This window comes from Lissotriton vulgaris, chromosome 2_1 (genome assembly GCF_964263255.1).
Source record: "Lissotriton vulgaris chromosome 2_1, aLisVul1.2, whole genome shotgun sequence".
NCBI lineage: Eukaryota > Metazoa > Chordata > Amphibia > Caudata > Salamandridae > Lissotriton > Lissotriton vulgaris.
Genome location: NC_141687.1, coordinates 2120885154 through 2120902507, shown reverse-complemented (window position 1 = coordinate 2120902507; position 17354 = coordinate 2120885154). Strand labels below are relative to the sequence as shown.

The 17354-nt window shown below is 41.9% G+C and overlaps 1 protein-coding gene across 2 annotated transcripts in view; it reads right to left on the bottom strand.

Moving 5' to 3' along the window:
- Positions 1–17354, bottom strand: part of LOC147733803 (threonine--tRNA ligase 1, cytoplasmic-like) — a 242167-nt gene that overhangs the window by 211445 nt on the left and 13368 nt on the right. The window contains exons 2-3 of one of the 2 annotated variants that reach the window (XM_086958397.1): positions 14138–14209; positions 7287–7471 (exon numbers count right to left, since the gene is read on the bottom strand). In XM_086958397.1, coding sequence (XP_086814523.1) covers positions 7287–7471; positions 14138–14209 — 257 coding nt within the window. The remainder of the gene's footprint in view (positions 1–7286; positions 7472–14137; positions 14210–17354) is intronic. The other variant, XM_086958398.1, reaches the window with a different exon arrangement.

Below are 17354 nucleotides of genomic sequence, written 5' to 3'. Positions count from 1 at the left end.
CAGGAAGCGATGGCCAGGCGACGAGCAAGCATGTTCCTTGACGGCAAACGCACTGTGAAAAAACACCCACGCAGTCTGGTCGAACACTCGACCTAAATGTATTAGAGCGGACTCGGGGCTGTGTGGGTTTCTTAGAGACCACGAGAAAAGGACGAGATGTGCAGCAGATACTGGAAAGGGGCGCAGATTGTGAAACTCAGCTAAGAGTATCAAACAAGCATTTACAATGCCGGAGACACGGACAGCGGGAGGGGGGGTGGGAACGGCACACGGACAGCGGGGGGGGGGGGGTACACATGGACAGCGGGAGGGGGGCAGTAACGGGCACACGGACAGCGGCAGGGGGGGCGGGGGAAGACAGGACAGCAAGCAGTCACCAAGGACGTCTTCTTCCGGCGGAATGACAAACCCCCCTCCCCCCCCCCAAAAAAAACACGCCCACAGCCGCATGACGTAGCGAAAAGCCTAAAAATTGCCGGAACGCCCACAAATCTGCTCGCAGAATGACGAGCAGATCTCTCTTCCAATGGATAGCCTCCATTTATGGAGCTAGCCAATGGAAAGAGAGGGCGGAACAAAGCCACACAGTATAAGTCATTAGATTTCGCCTGCGCGAAAGGCTGCTTGCGCAGCTTTCGACAGGCGAAACCTAAAAAACACTACAACTAAGGGCATTTTCACAAAAGGAGAACATCTCCACAGATATCAGGGCAACAAGTCCAGTAACTGACATCCTAGGCTCCCCTCAGCCCTCCAGAGATTTCCTATTTCTAACTGACATGTCAAGAAAACAACAAACACAGACTGTAACAAACATCTGCACTGCCTACCAAAAGGTCTGTAGATTTTATGAAAAATCTAAATGCAACTGGGATTGTTCAGCCGACCCATCATCACATGGACTGGCTGGAAATCTGCTCCCCCAAAGCCTTATCCCATCTAAGAAACACGTAATACTGCATACTGTGCCTGTCGTAAATCTTAAGAGAAGAGACCTTTCCCACTGTGGAAGTTCCAGATGCATATAAAATGCTACCTCTCCAGATGCTAAAAAACAACAATACTTACGATATAGCACTTACTAAACCCCTCTCGCCCCACATTCTTTGGTAGATACAAAACTCTGAATTAATAGATTTCACTAATCTCTTTTCAAATTTAAGGTGTTCCGGGCGGTAAATATTCGGGAAAGTCATTTAGAGCCTTTCTGGCATATTTCAACCAAGCAATTGAGGGACCCTTGCCTAAACTAAGACAATCTAAAATAACATTCCTAATGCAAATGTAACTCCGAGTGCAAAATAAAATGGGATCTAGTTGGAAGAAGATTCAGAATTTGTGTGCATATCAGATTTTCTTCCACCTGAATGGGAGAGGCAATATGAAACCACTACACCACAGCTCCATACGTTGCTGTAGGAATGCACAGCAGATTATAAATGTTGATATCGAGGGAAATATGGCCCGTGCCTACCTTCTGAGTAACATTAAATAAAGATCCTGCCGCCCTACTAACTTTCATATGAGCATATGGGACTGCCAAGAGCCCGCCGAGTTGATGGTAATACCAAGGTAACTGAAATTCTGCACAAAACTCAAAGACTAATCTATAATCCACAGGGACCTCAAATTCCTCTTTCCAGGACCGGACGCCATATATGGTATTGCCCATAATTGGTTGACAAGTCGAAGCTACCTATAAATGAAATAAAAGACTCAACCAAAATATCAGCATATATAACACAGGAAAAAGTTCATTAGTAATTTTCAGCACTTCGCTAGCAGCTACAGATAAGTGGAGCCAAAATGCACACTGATGCACCCGGCTAGAAAAAGGGAAAATCTCAGAGGTTTCCCCTGCACTGATGTTACGAACCCTGGCCCCTAAGTTTTCATGCAGTGGATGCAATAAATTCACCAGAGGAACTTCCTCTCCCAGATCTAACAATGTCATCCATAGCTTAGCCCTATTCACACAATCAAAAGCAGTGGATAAATCCATGAAGAACAGGTACAGTGGACAGTGCCTGGCGATGGTATACTTGCCCACAATCAAGTGGGGGGTTAGGCACTGTTTAATTGTATCAAGCCCCAGAAGAAAACCATAATGACACTGTGATAAAATATTAAGACTAGGCCAGGACTGTAAACAGTTAAAAATTACCCTTCCCAGAATCTTTACTGTGCTATCAATAACAGAAATCGGCCAATGACACCTGGGTGACCCACAGTCCCCATTTTTTTAGAAATTGGAACAATTATTGATTGTGCCCAAGAGCGAAGGATCCTACTGCTTAGAGAGCTGTTAAACAGATTTTTAATCAAAACACCAAACCTCAATATTACACTTAAGGAGATCCATGGGTATTCCGTCTGTCCTGGGAGCTTTACCACCTAAACTCTGTCCGATAGCTCCCTCCACTTCCTCTAAGGAAGTCTGGAGTTGGGGAGGGTTTCGTAAACGAGCCGGCAGCAAATCATTACAAGTCTTGTCTTCAGATATCTGATAAATTGAGGTGAAGTGCTTAATCCACTCCTTACCAGGTATATTACAGACTAAGAGATGGCTAGATAAAGTGTCCCTTTGGCAAAACATGTTAACGCTATCACCGAACATTTTGCTATTGTTCCACGAAGTTGCCGATACCAACCGTTCTCACTCCCTATTTTTCAAACAATTCTTCCTGTCCTTAATGGTTAGATGGTATACCCTCCTGGCCCTGCACCTCCTCAACATCTCTTGGGCATTCAGAGAGAGCCTTCCTTAAACAGTGGTTTGCCGCAGAGCAAAACCTGTCAAACCATCATTGGCAACCTTGGGCTCGCCGGAGAGGTTTCAATAAATGGCTCTTGATGCTTGAATATAAATATTGATAGCAATAAAACAAAGCTTCTCCTGTATTTTCTGTTTAACAACCCATAAAAATTTACAGATGTTTTTTAGGAAGGAGACTAAGCATAACATTTGGGTACTATAGCGACCAAAACAATCTAAGCCCATTTCTCGAGTGTTGGTTCATTTCAGTGGAAACTAAGGCGGTGTGTCCTTTCACAGAGGAAGAATCCCTTCTATACACAGTAGGCTATGATCCGCCATTGGGTCTCCAATATTGCACGTTTGGAAAGCCACTGAAAAAAAGTTCCATGGGGCAAATAATAATCAATAATGAACTACCACCCCACTACTGCTCCCTGCCCCCCTCAACCCCTAATGTTGGTATACTCAGACCATCGCACTGGAGGAGATTGATTAAATCCACAAGGTAGTTTGAGGCTAGAAAGTTCCTCAGATCTCTCCCTCTAATATCACCGTAGCCAACTCCTCCTGCTGGTTACCCAATTTGGCATTTAAGATCTCTGCAAAGAAAAAATTTAGGTAAGGAAGTGGCACCCGACCCAATTGGTTTCAAACTTGATATAAAATTAAACAATCCCTCAAAAAGATGATAAAAAGGATATGGTAAAATCGTATTTTTTTATTTTTATACAGCGCAAACTAGACCAGAAGGTCTCAGAGCGCTTTACATGAGCACCAGTTGCCTAAGAGGCGGAAATATTCATTTTTGTGAGGCACGTGGAGATTAAGAGGCCTACGCCCAGTCCCCAGCTCAGAGGACAACCGCTCTAGCCATTAGGCCACAGCCTCTCCCCTTACTAGAAACATTTACTAAATAGAAATAAAAGGAGCCCGCACTAACTTTGATAAACACTATCTGGTAAGCTGGACTACCCACATCAATAGTGGTCACTACCACCTTGAGGTTCAATTTTAGCATTTCTAGCTCTCCCATAGCAGGGCAAGAGTGACAAGAAAAACTCCTACATGTGTTTGGTGAGATAGCCCAGGTTTCGTGTAAAACAACAAAATCAAACGCATCAATAAAGTCCAATAGTCTGGAAATATAATCTTATCTTTAAGCCTAGTTGCATTCCAATTCACAAGAGGAAGAATTGTTGGGCCTTACAGGCTCTTCTCTCCACTCAGATATATTAAAGGAAAAGCCTCCATTGGAGGACTGGGGCAGTCAATCGACACAGATAGGACATCAAACCGGTTCCCCACAGGCACATTAAAATGAACATTATTGGAGACAGATGGGTTAGCAAACAGACCAGGCTTGGCTGCAGTTGTCACCAACCCCGGAATATCAACAGTCTTCATCCCACAAATCATCCCAGCATGCAAACTGTAAAAAGGTGCAGACATGGAGCGGGGTCTATAGCAATAGACTATGGAACTCTCAGGGCCGAAGAAGACACACACATGTCCCAGTGTAATGTAGCCCGAGACACAGACGCGGACTTAAAATTAATAATTCTACAGTCTCCTTGAACAGTGATTGGATCAGGACCAATTTAACCAATTCTTCGGGTAAACAAAATCTTCTCAGAGACAGCAAAAGGAAAGTCCCTGTTCCGAGCTAACCAATAAGAAACCTTATTGCCCAGTTCCACATCAGACTCCTCAGGACTCCAGTTAAAACCACGAGATAAGGACAGACAGCAGAGGAAGTTTTAAAGTAGACAGATTCGGAGTCGCATTAGACTCCTAAATCGAATATTTCCCTGCCAAAGGAGCAGCCACCTATACGCGGGTTACATGTGGTAACGAGAGACCAGAGGATAAGGCTTCACCTGCCAACGTTTGGGCTTCTTCACTCGGGGGCTTTGGTCTCTCGAAGAAAGGGGACGCCACAACAAAGACACACTCTGGGTTTCAATAGCTCCCAAATTGTCTTGTAACATTGAAAGTTCCTCTCGCAAGATTGCCTTAAATGTAATAACAGTCAGCCAAAAAGCACTCTCACCACAGAAATTCAGTAAGGGTATGGTTGCATCTGCCTTCGACGATCGGGGTGTTGAGACAACATCAACTTACACTACCGAATTGTCTGTCTGGGTGGCTGCATCAGTCATTTTACCCTGAGGTTACGGCTCAGGCTTTCCCCCCTTGATTGGCGCCTTAAAGTCAGCTGCAACACGTGGACCAGCCTTCACCACCTCTGGGGATCCGGAACTGTACAAAAAGCAGGAGAGTTAATATGTGAACTAAACAAAGGACCCGGAAGAGTATCATCCACAGGCGCCCAAAATTTAGGGACAACCTTCTCTCAGTAAGGGATATTTCCGTGTTGATAACCCCACTGCTGTCTCCAGCATCATATCTATTGAAGTGCATTTTGTTGGGGAAGTTGGGGCGTAAAATACTCCAGACGCTTTCCTCTTTCCCATAACTGGCTCTAGGAATGAATATATATATATATATATATATATAAACATATATATACATATACATATATACATATACATACATACATACATCGTGAACAAGGAAGCTGGAGACTTCCGAAACGCGTAGATGTGACTTTGTCAAAATAAAGTAGAGTGTTTTTAAAACCTACCAAGGAGTGCCGGATGATTGTTTGACTGGATAACCTCATATCGGATATATATATATATATATATATATTCCTCACAAATGTCCCCGTAGCAGAGGGAACTCCATTGGTTGGTGCACGCGTTTGGAGACCGGGAACGTGTCTCCCAGGTAATTTTGTAAACAAAAGGCAAGGACGCGGCACTCCTCTTGAACACGATAGTTTATTTTTAGGTCTCTTTGCAAAAACTCCTACGCGTTTCGAACTAACGTTCTTGGTCACGGCAGTGTTCTACAAGAGTCCCTTTTCACTTTCCACCATTTATACTATTCACTCAGTTTTACAAGAATGAGGAATTATGGGCCTTGTAGTTTAAACATTTAAACGTATGTTTTTCAACATCAAACAAAAACATTCCTGTTGGGATTCACGTGTGGGTAACATTCCTTATAAGAAATGTTCTAACATAAATTTTATAACAATAAAATTATATGCTAATTATTAAATTAAATTCACAATTATAGTCCACTCAGCCCGCAGAACGAAGTATAACGTAAACGTTATATCAATAGGTCCTTGATGAAAAGTGTTTATTGTCAAAGCACAACATGGACTATAATTGTGAATTTAATTTAATAATTAGCATATAATTTTATTGTTATAAAATTTATGTTAGAACATTTCTTATAAGGAATGTTACCCACACGTGAATCCCAACAGGAATGTTTTTGTTTGATGTTGAAAAACATACGTTTAAATGTTTAAACTACAAGGCCCATAATTCCTCATTCTTGTAAAACTGAGTGAATAGTATAAATGGTGGAAAGTGAAAAGGGACTCTTGTAGAACACTGCCGTGACCAAGAACGTTAGTTCGAAACGCGTAGGAGTTTTTGCAAAGAGACCTAAAAATAAACTATCGTGTTCAAGAGGAGTGCCGCGTCCTTGCCTTTTGTTTACAAAAATATATATATATATATATATATATATATATATATATATATATATATATATATATATATATATATATATATATATATATTATTTTTTTTTTTTTTTTTTTTAATTCATAAAAGAACACCAATAAAAAAAAAAGTACAAGCAAGACAGGAGGCCACGTAGAGTGGGGCCCAGCCCAGCCTCCTCCAGGCTCAGACGGGCGCAGCCAGGCCCACTCTTCGCCTGGGCACATGCCTGGATGAAGCCCACACTGCGGATGAACTGCAGGCCTCAAGAGCACCTGCCTGGCACTTCTTATGCTGGTGGGTGGCATCCCTGCTGCACTGCGTGATGGGGACTATAGTCCTACCCCCCCCCCCCCGCCCCCGCCCAGGCTCACACTGCACCTAAAAGGGTCCTCAAAACAGCTCTATGATGTGGGGCAGGGGCAGCTGCCAAGCTGTTGACCCTAGATACCTCCCTGATATTAGCTACATGGTAGTTTCCATTGCACACGCATTGTTACAGACCCCAGACGAAATTTCCCAATGATGTACAATGTCCTGTAAAAACTGAAGGATAAGCCACAAAGCTATTAGCAGACCAATCTGGTTGAGAGGTGTTCAACAAGAGAGGCCAGTCTGGGTAGGTAAAAGGGTAAATTAGTCAGCGAGCCCAATGAATTAATGTTCATCTGCAGTTTGTGTACAGTTAAATTTCTGAAAAGTGATATAGAGAGATGTGTTCAGTTGCTGAATAAAACCGAACAAATATACCAAAAGAAGCCTGCACATGAAAATGCCATACTGAAAAACAACTATTTATGTGTTCTCCTACTATTAAAGATTTTTACCACAAACGTGAAGATTATAGAAACTGTACAAAGCTGCCCAATCCCTTGAGCTCCACGGGCTTTTATCTAGCAAAACACGTGCAGGTCTCCTCATTCCAAAGTGCAGTATTATCTTACCTAACTCCAGCTGCCACTTCATGCGGTGTTGTTTTCCAAGATTGACCGCCAATTACATTTCCATTCACCAGGGTGATCTTAATAGGTTTGCTCAGATTTGCTGCTCGGTGGGCTTGTAGGGAATCATGTTCTTTCTTCAATGTTTCATAAAGCTTTAGTCTATCTCCTATGTAGCCAGGAGTGCCCTGTACATATGTAAACATACACAGGAATTACATTTCCATTGCCAATGATCGAAAAGTAATTTACGATCCTCGAAAAACAAAAAGTTATCAAACCCATGTAGCCCTTTTCATGTGAGTTTGAGCATCTTTAATAACATATAAGGCCAAACCAAGACTAGCATCTCTTTCTAAACTAATACATAATCTTTTCCCATATTATTTACGTTCTTTGCATATTCAATGATAAGGCTCAGACGAGATAGAGCAAACAATCTTTCCCTAGCTATACTCTTAATTTGGTGTAACAGTGCTGGCGACGTTCTGAATATTTTTGTATTGTATTAAACGAACGACTTAGAACGCAAAACATCTAGCACTGGTAACTCTATCTGCAAGCATCATTAGTGCAACTCCTTTTTAAAGTCCTGCATGCAGATAGCCTTTTGCAGTCTGTTGTCGGAGGCTTATTTTGGACTATGCCAATACTTACAGCTGGCAGTGGGATGGACCATTGCGAACCATTGGTTAGCTTTCTTTTGCATCTCATTTGCTTTCTTCTGATTTAATGGCCTTTCTTCCTCTTCTTGGGTTCATCCCTCTCCGAGTCATGTCTTCTTTGTTACCCTTTTGATTAGATGACTTGTATCCTTCCTCTGCTTACATTCAGGAACCTGCTTTTTTTTCTTTGAGCAGACTATACATATGTATGTTTTTTTTTTATCCCTCCCTCATGTGCTGCTTCCCACTCATTTCCCACCATGCTCTCCTTGTTTCTACCGCATCCCCCCAGTCTGTTGATCCCCCAGCCATTGACACTTAGTTTATCTTTGGGTTTTTTTCAGATCCTCTCCAAGCTCCACCAATGCACCCTCATCACTGCTTTCATCCGCGTTTGCTAATTTAACCCCTTCACCACATCCACTCTACCATTGCTCACCACCGCATCTCATAGTTTTTAAAATATTAATGTAAATGGATATTTAATCTTGATGGTATGAGAATAAAGTTTGTTCCTCAAAATAAACAGTTCATGATCCTCAAGAAGTGGAATTTATTTTGATAGCAACATCAAATTAAAAGAGTGAATGTAATAATGTTTATCGACTGAATGCAAAATGAAAAAAACCAGCCAACAAGTACTTTCCAACAAAGTTGCTACTTCATGGCTGTCAGATAAAAAAAAATAACTACCTTGGCAAAATTAACATTTGAGATATGATTGATAGCATAAGAATAATTCCATTATTAAAGACAAATGTATCAATTGTCACAATAATACCTCAATCAACACAATAAAATGCAGTATATTCTATGTTACATATAGTGTTATACTTTGAAAGAACTCAATCAGTTATACTAAAGAGTCACTGAATAGCTAACTACATGCTTCCTTATGACTGGTTTATTAGAAAAAACTATTTACGTTTTAATTTTGGTGTGAAAATGTCAAAATCCACCTTGGCCATTTAGTTGTAAAATGTATTGATAGGTGCAAAACTGAGACCTTTGTTGAAAAGGAACGTATACAGGAAAATGCTGAGGAACGCCTTAATTGCACATAAAGAAACCATCTGGAACAAATTATTGTACGCAGGCAATTTGCCAAATAGCAGGGACTTCTGGGGCATCATAAACAATCTGAATAAAGGGGCAAGACGCCAACATGAGGCAGGAATTGGAGAGGAAATGTGGGTTCAACATGTGCAAAACTGGTCCTGTAATACAGACTTAAGCACCACTGTAGGTTCCGGCGGGACCACGTTGGAAGAGGGAAAAATAAAGAAAAATTTGAGTCCGGATAATGGAGAAAATAAAGATAGCGACCAAAAGATAGGGGCTAAGGAACAAAATTCACTAACCACCAGCCAACAATTACGAGGCATTATATTAAAACTGAAGACAGAAGGAGCGGCAGGTTCAAAGGGCTGCCCAACACGCTTTTTAAGAACGACCCTGACTTCTGGTCAGAGATCCTAACGCCTCTCTTCAATCACATTTATGTACATACGGACGTCCCCGTTTCTTGGAAAGGGAACATAATACACCCGATATTTAAACAGGGAGACCACCGCAAGCCAGCTAATTATAGGTTGATATCCTTAATTGATGTTGAGGCTAAACTTTACGCTTCTTGCCTTCTAGTACAGCTGCGAGACTGGATGGACGATACGAAAATAATTCTGAAGTTTTAAACAGGCTTCAGGCAAGGGATGGGAACAATAACTAATTTGGCGCTTTTAACGGAAAAAGCAGTAAAAAAGAGAACACGGCTGTACGCATGTTTCGTCAACATAAAATCAGCTTTTGACAGAGTGAGCAGAGAGCACCTCTAGGTAAAGCTAAATGCCTGGGGACTGCCGAGCCAACTACTAAATGCAATAATTGCCCTACACAGCGATACCTGGGCAAGAGTGAAATTAGGCGATTGATGCAGCACAACTTCGTGCATTGACACCCAGCAAGGTTTTAACAAGGATGCGTGTAAGCACCAAGCTTATTTAACTTGTTCCTTTCAGACATCAGTAAAGTCACGGAAGCAGCTGAATGTCACCCGTCGATTATGGCCAACAAGCCGATCACCATATTACAATATGTAAACGACACTGTAGTGCTAAGCCAAACTCCAATAGGCCTACAAAGAGCAATACATAACCTAGCATCCTATTTGAACCAGGAAAAATTGGAACTAAAAGCAAAAACAAAAGTAGTTCGCTTAGTGGATCTCAAAAAAATCAAGTTCAAATGGACGGTGAATGGGGCAAAGGTGGAAGAGCGAGGGTCCTATAAATACCTTGGTATATTAATAGGGCAACGACCACCAGACAAAGATCTATAAGGCCTTCTTCAACCTGCCAAAATCTGCCTCCCCATCGCAAGTGCGGCTCAAATTTGGCCTCTTACATCAGAAATTTCGGAGCATGAGCGGCTTCGTGAAACTATGCCAAAAATGTTGTTCCGCAGACCCAGATACAATGGATAGTTTATGCTGGGAGGAAATCACGCATCAGGTGGACCAAGAAACATCGAGTTCCTGGGGAAGCTATTTGAAAACTTGTTTTGTCGACCTGGATTTAGAAACAGTATGGGAGCACAGGACACATAAAGCAAGTATTAGTAGAGCGGCCAATGACGCAGCAAAAAGGAAATCTTTTTTGGAGGATAAAAACACAACCTCTAAACGTCGGCATGGGTGGACTGTCATTACCTCCTACAAATCACTTAAACCACAAGCATACATAGTATGACACTTTAGCGGGTATTTAAAAAAAAAGCTACCCAGACTATCGGATGGGTCAGCATGTTTCAAAAGATCTTCAGCCATCCTGGAAATACAAAAACTAAACAGCGCAGTGACGACTATGTGGATATAAAAAGGAATCCTTAACTCACCTTTTATGCGTATGTCCACCAGTCATGGCCCGGAAGAGAGGGTATTTAAAACCCGTTTTTAATTAACTGAACATTCGTACATCCAGACAGGCTTTAATAAGCTGGCTGGGTGGCTCCTCCATTATTCTGGCCTGCCGGGGAGTAAAATTACTGGCAGAGGTAAGAAAACGCTTAGGGCAAGCCGAACAGGAGGCAAATAGAGAAGAATGATTCTCCAGGCTTAGACCGTATGGGCCATCCGCACAACATATGGACCGAATGTAAAACAGACTAAGAGTTTATTAACTTGGCAGGATCACAGAAGCTGGACTAGATCCATATTTGAATTATTGCATTTTTAAAATTGTATATGCCACTTAATTATATGGACCCAAGTTATAAAACTAATGGGTAACTTTTATTATTGTTTGGTATTAATGGTGACTGTAAAGTAACTTCTATTTTACGGGATGATTGTAAAGATTTTAATTAATCACACAAATTATTTTTTTGACTTGACACTAATTGCAGTGTCTGTTAACAGTCTATCACAAATATTGAGTACAATGTTCTTTATTTTCACATTTCTGTGATTCTTAGAGCTCTGGTTTTGACCCCCTTTTATTCTTTATTTTCTTGGGATTAAACTCGATTGGCTTCCCCTCTGTCCCCTTCTTCACATTCTCTTTGTGTATCTTCCTTAATCTCTTTAACAGGAGGTTGCATTGCATAACGTATCAATATTTCGGTTGTATCGAATTGGCAAATTGAACAGTGTGAATGGCAATCCTCAAAAAAAGTGACATATTGGCTTTGCCAATTTTTGTTTATGACGTTCCTGTGGCAATGTGTAAGGACCCACGATCGACCGCTTTTGATGAAAGATTACAAAGTTGCAACAGTTTAAGGAAAATAAGTTAAATGTGCTAGTTTTGCCCAGGTCTAATTTTAGCTCATCCTGTGTGAGCCTATTACTCACAGCAAGAAGACCAAAGTGAGCTTGTAGCAGATTGCCTACTATGGGTGTAACAGCAGGAGCACATAGAGAAAGCTTTCTGGAGGGCATCTGCTTCACCTCTGAGCATGAACTGTTACACAAGGTTACACTTCCCTACCAGATGCAATCTCCTACTGCCACCCCAAAGCGTAGATAGAGACCTCAATGTACAGCGGAGACAGCAGAGTGAATGAAAATTCATTTGGAGTGCATGTAAGCAAATTTAAACTCACCTTTCATATAAGACTCTTGTGTGTAAAACTGGCAGAGGCAGACATAGTCCAGCCTGGGGAAGCACCCAGCCCTGTCCTCTATGTTCATAGTTAAGGTGGTGAACTGGTCAGACATGTTAGAAGTATGTGCCTAGGAAAGGAGGAACTGCCATCTCGACCAGCAGCAACTGCATGGCTGTTATTCTGCTAGGTGGACAATTCAACAGAACATTTAATGGCTGCAGGGCCATATGTAACCTCCAGGAGGGCACCTGCATTATCCAATGTGACACCCAGAGCCTAACATACATATTGCTCCAATTCCTTCTACTGGGCATGCAAGCTGTCTGCCACTAAAGGTTTGTGTGTAACAGATATTCAAGGATTGATGACAAACTGGCACCATCCTTCCCTCAGTAACCTCAGTGCTCTCTCACCACAACTTTCCTACTCATCCCTTCTATTTCCTCATTTGCTTTCACTCACTCTATTGCGATGCCCTCACACTGCCAACTCCACGCACTTTCCCGAATTCCCTTCGCTGCTCCCCTTCCCACTCAATAATTCTATTCCTGAGGTTTAGGTCACATGACCTGCGTGTCTGCTGATTTCTGCAGCAGGACCATGAACTCATTGAGCAAGTTTACTGGCATTATAACCATGTTGGCCTTTGCTTGGAGCGTCTGTAGTGAGATCAGGGAAAATCCTCACCAGATGCTGGCTGAGAGGGAAGCTGATCCATTCATGATGTGTTTACAGGTAGACCATTTCCAGTGCATAGTTGTTACAGCACTACATTTGTACATGAGTAGGAAATTAGGAACTGCGATAAAGGCCTTCATATTACTGAGCGGGTGGGGCCAGCAATGAGGAGAGCAGCTTTTCAGAGATTTTTATGCAGATTTAGTTTTTGATATTTAAAGATGAGCATGGATTGATAAGGAAACCAAATGACTTCACATAGTTGCAGATTCTTAGGACAAGCATGTATTTTATGGATTTCAAGCTGTGTGTGGCCATCAAGTGAAATTAGATTAAAATTCTCGTGGATGTAAGTTTGGAGAATAATTTTAGGTAAAGCTGGTTGTCATCTGCATTCTGACAAACAGCAACGTTTTTCCTGTGATGTTAGCAGCAGCCATTGTTTCGATTAGGTCAAAAGCACTGGAGGAAGACATCGATTTAGATGCCTCTCGCCAGACAAACTGCTTCTGATAGATCACGTAAGAGTAAAACCTCATTCCTCCAAGCCTGTAAAAGACCAAAGTGTTTTCCAGAAGTTTGCTAAATAATTAGATCAACCAACAATGTGATGCAACAGAAGTAACCAGCAAAAGGCAACATCGTCCAGTATTTGGAGGTTGTTATCAACTCCAGGAGAGTAGCGATAGTAATGCACCCGTGGTGGAAACCTGTCTGGTACTCCACTAATAAGTTTGTGATGGAGTTGATCTTAAAGTTAGTCAGCTACACAATTTCCAGTGGCTTTTTCCAAGAAAGGACTGATTTTAATAGGCCCATACCAGTATTAATGTGTAGGGTCAAGTGAGTGCTTTAATAGGAGCCATATTTAACCTAATTTTAGTGCATCATGGAAGGGTTGGTGAGCTAGAGACAATTTGCCCATAGTATGCATATGCATTAAATGCTAGAGAGGTATTTTGCCACAGGTACCTAGTCTGGATAGCATTTTGGCTTTACTAGTTATCTGATATTCAGAATCATTTGGGACCTGAAGCGGGTTGAAGTTGCTATATTTAAGAGTTGGCAGGGAATGTTGCTTCAACGTCAAGTGTATGATGGCTAGAATAGTTTATTTTGTCTATTAAGATATGAATGTATTGGTCATGTATTCGTTTAAACATGAACCAGACAGAGGGGTGTTTAGATGGTTTGGTGGCCAGTGTTAATTAGTTCTTTTGTAGTAGTCAGCTTTCTAAGTTTTTGGATTTCAGATAGGTAGACTTTCTCATCAAACCTCTGTTTTCTGGCATATCAATTGCCACCGACTTTCCACTTTCCTAAGATGCTGCTGGTCATGGAGAGGTCTACTACCTAATAACACAGTTCTCCCCTCACTTTCAAGCTGAACTGGATAAGCTGCCATACCTCTCCAGATGAATCACCCAAAACCTCCTTTTCATTCTTCTTCTCTTTTTTCTTCTTACTTTGAGCTGATTTCTGAAATAATGAAAATGCTAACATTACACTTACATGAAAAGTGTGACCATACACTTCAGCACAGTTCATAAAGTTTCAAGAGATAACATACCACCTAGGGTCCTACTGGCCATACTGATATTACCACCCTTTCATTCCACAACTTTACTCGAGATATGGGCGGATGCCAACAAAAAGGAATAAGCCAGGGCCCTCACAGATCTCAATAAACTCATGTTAGAATGTTAGAATTACAATACCATGGAACCAAACAATGTGGAATAAAGAGACATACAGCTGAAAGTAAATACATTAGTTGATGATGGAAAGGCCAAAGATGTGTAGTGAGACTTGACAGGAACAATATCAATGTATGAACAAAAAGAGGAAGACAATCTTGAAATACAATACTCAAACATCAACGAGTCACTACTTAATGGAGGATACAGAGCACATACGGCATTTTTTTTTGTTATTTAAAAATAAAATAGATGAAAGAACATGGAAAGGTAAGTGCCTATAAAAATGTAACCTACACAACAGCGCTTTTAATAAGGTATAGGCTCCGTGACACACCACTGTAATTCGTTTTACCCCATTTCCATCAAGACACTTAAAATCAAAGACAGGCACTAGAAGTAAACTTATAGTAAAACATCACCAACATATGGGTGCGTAACAGCAATTTTCTCTTAGTAGCCTTAAGGACGGTAGGGACAATACTTACATTTTCTATCAACACTCTTAAGTTTCAGGGTTTGCACTGAGCACCACAACAGCGTATCTTCCTAAGCGGAAACAAGTCAGTTGTAGCATGTTCTTTATTCAAATAGATCTGTCTGAAGATGTGGTAACCCCATTACCATAAAATGCAAACAACGCCAAAAGCAGGCTCTTGCAAATAGAATGCAGGTGGATACATCATCTGCATACCATGGGGTCCTTGTGCTTGAATGAGAGACATGATTTCACTTGTTTTGTGTATATTCATGAGGTTTTTAACCATAATAATTGTATAGACGTGTAATATTTTTGGATGAGATTGTGTGCTGTCTTTATGTAAGGATGGAAACTTTAGAGCAATACATGATTATCTTGTCTGAATTTTCAACAGTTTGATAGCCCTCTCTGCTGCTTTTATGCCTCTTAGCAAGCAAAGTTTTTAGGGGATAGTAACACAGGACAGAGCAGGTGCGTATAGCATTGAATAAGTTACTGTAGTCATGAACTACAATTGTCGTAATTTGACAATGGCCGAGTTAGCGCTTAGCTGTGCTACACGTTTTCCCGCTTAACTTGGCTATACTTGGAAACGCCATCTTGTTTGTTACGGCGGCCATCTTAGATCATGAGCGGCCTCGTGGCCAGCGTGCCCTTTAGTCCGTTGTCCGTACCATTGACCACTCGAGTTTGCCCAGCAACAGGCTATTTTTAGTAACGGTCAAGCCTGTACATGCGCAGTCTCAACTGACCAGTCTCCCCTCAGGAATGTGCCGCCAAACTGACCAGCGGGGTTGTAACCCCTCCAATGAGCTGGCTGTGTTCCAAAAATGACCATATATGTACATACTGCTCTGTAACTCTGTACCGCCTATCTTTTTATTACCTGCATATTGTATAAAAGAACGGGTCACACCGATGTTCGGGGTGATACTTCTTGCATTACCGAAGGGTGCTGTAGGAATGTACCACCACCCCATGGGGTCTTAATAAACTTGTTCTTTGTACTTTTCAGTTTCCGTGCCAACAGTTCTTTCAATGTAAGTGGGTTATCTTCGGAACATGTAGGCCTTGGGAACCCGATACAACAAATTGGCGACCACGAAGGGACTCATCGGCGACTCAGATGCCCGAAGGAGAGGTCGTGACGAAGGTTTGGAAACTCGCCATGGACGCGTACGCTGCCACTGAGTGACCCGAGTCTTGGCACCCGCGGTGTTTCTTCCTTTCCTTCTGATCTGACCTTCCAGGTGGCGCCGGTCTCCGACTGAGTTCTCGATCGTCTGCGTTGCTGGATAAAGTGCCGTTTGGCTGATTCGGTTAAAAGACCTTGGCAGTTGGAATATGGACCTTTGAGACTTTGGGTAAGATTTGTGATCGGTAAGGTAGTCTGCGGACGCTTACTGAAGTTCTATGATTTGTGATCGGTAAGGTAGTCCTCGGACGCTTGCCGAAGTTCTATGACCTATGACTTTGATTTGAGTTAGCTAACATTTGTGAATTTGTGAACTTTGAATCTATATGTGTAGTGCACTTCACATAGGCAGGCATGTAGAGATGTTTCTCTAATTTTGTTTTTTTTCCTCTGAGCGGCACGTTTGTGTGAAGTACTGTAAGTGCCATTTTATACGGTATCACGCTTTCGTGATACCTTTTGAACATGCCTGTTTTAAGCACACTCCGAGGGATGTGCTGTCTTGGAAATGGTACCACAATTAGGTTAGCGGAAGCACAGCCGGCTCCCCCAGAAGGAACACCAAATCGTGAAATGTATATCAAATTTGGCCTTCCCCCTATAATGTACAGTAAATTATGGAATAAGTATACTAAATCGGATCCTGAATTGCAATGGCCTCTACATGGGTCGTTCGATTTGCGTAAAGTACAGTTTGTGGAGCAATGTTTGTTTCAACGAAGGTCTAGACAAAATATGTTTGATTGTGTACGAATGTGGGAGAAAGCGGTGCGTGAGCGAATGAAACGTGAAGTTGCCTTGGCGGACAAAGAGCAGCGCAAGGCTCCTCGTGATAAGGCTTTACAGCTTGAGGAAAAGGAGGCTCCGGAGAAGAAAGAAAGGGAGGAACGGGAACGTAAATTGCAAACGACTGGTCAATTCCCTATTCGCCAACCGCTTTATCCTGTCCTTAATAATGAAATTGATGATTTTTCATTGCTAGATCGATCACCGCCTCCGTACGTTTCGCCTACGGCTCCAACTGCAGATTCAGATGACGACGGACAGGATAAGCCGGGAAAGAAGGGTGCATCTGGTGTCAGGTTTTCTGCAGAGAGATCCGCACATTTACGTAGTTGGGCTCGTAAAGTGAATACAAATTTTGTTTCTCAGTCTGAAGTTGTTACTGAAAGGGGTAATTGGACAGAACAAGAATTACTGTATTTTTTGGCTACTTTGGCAGATGAAGTTGTTGTCGCATATCGTCAACTT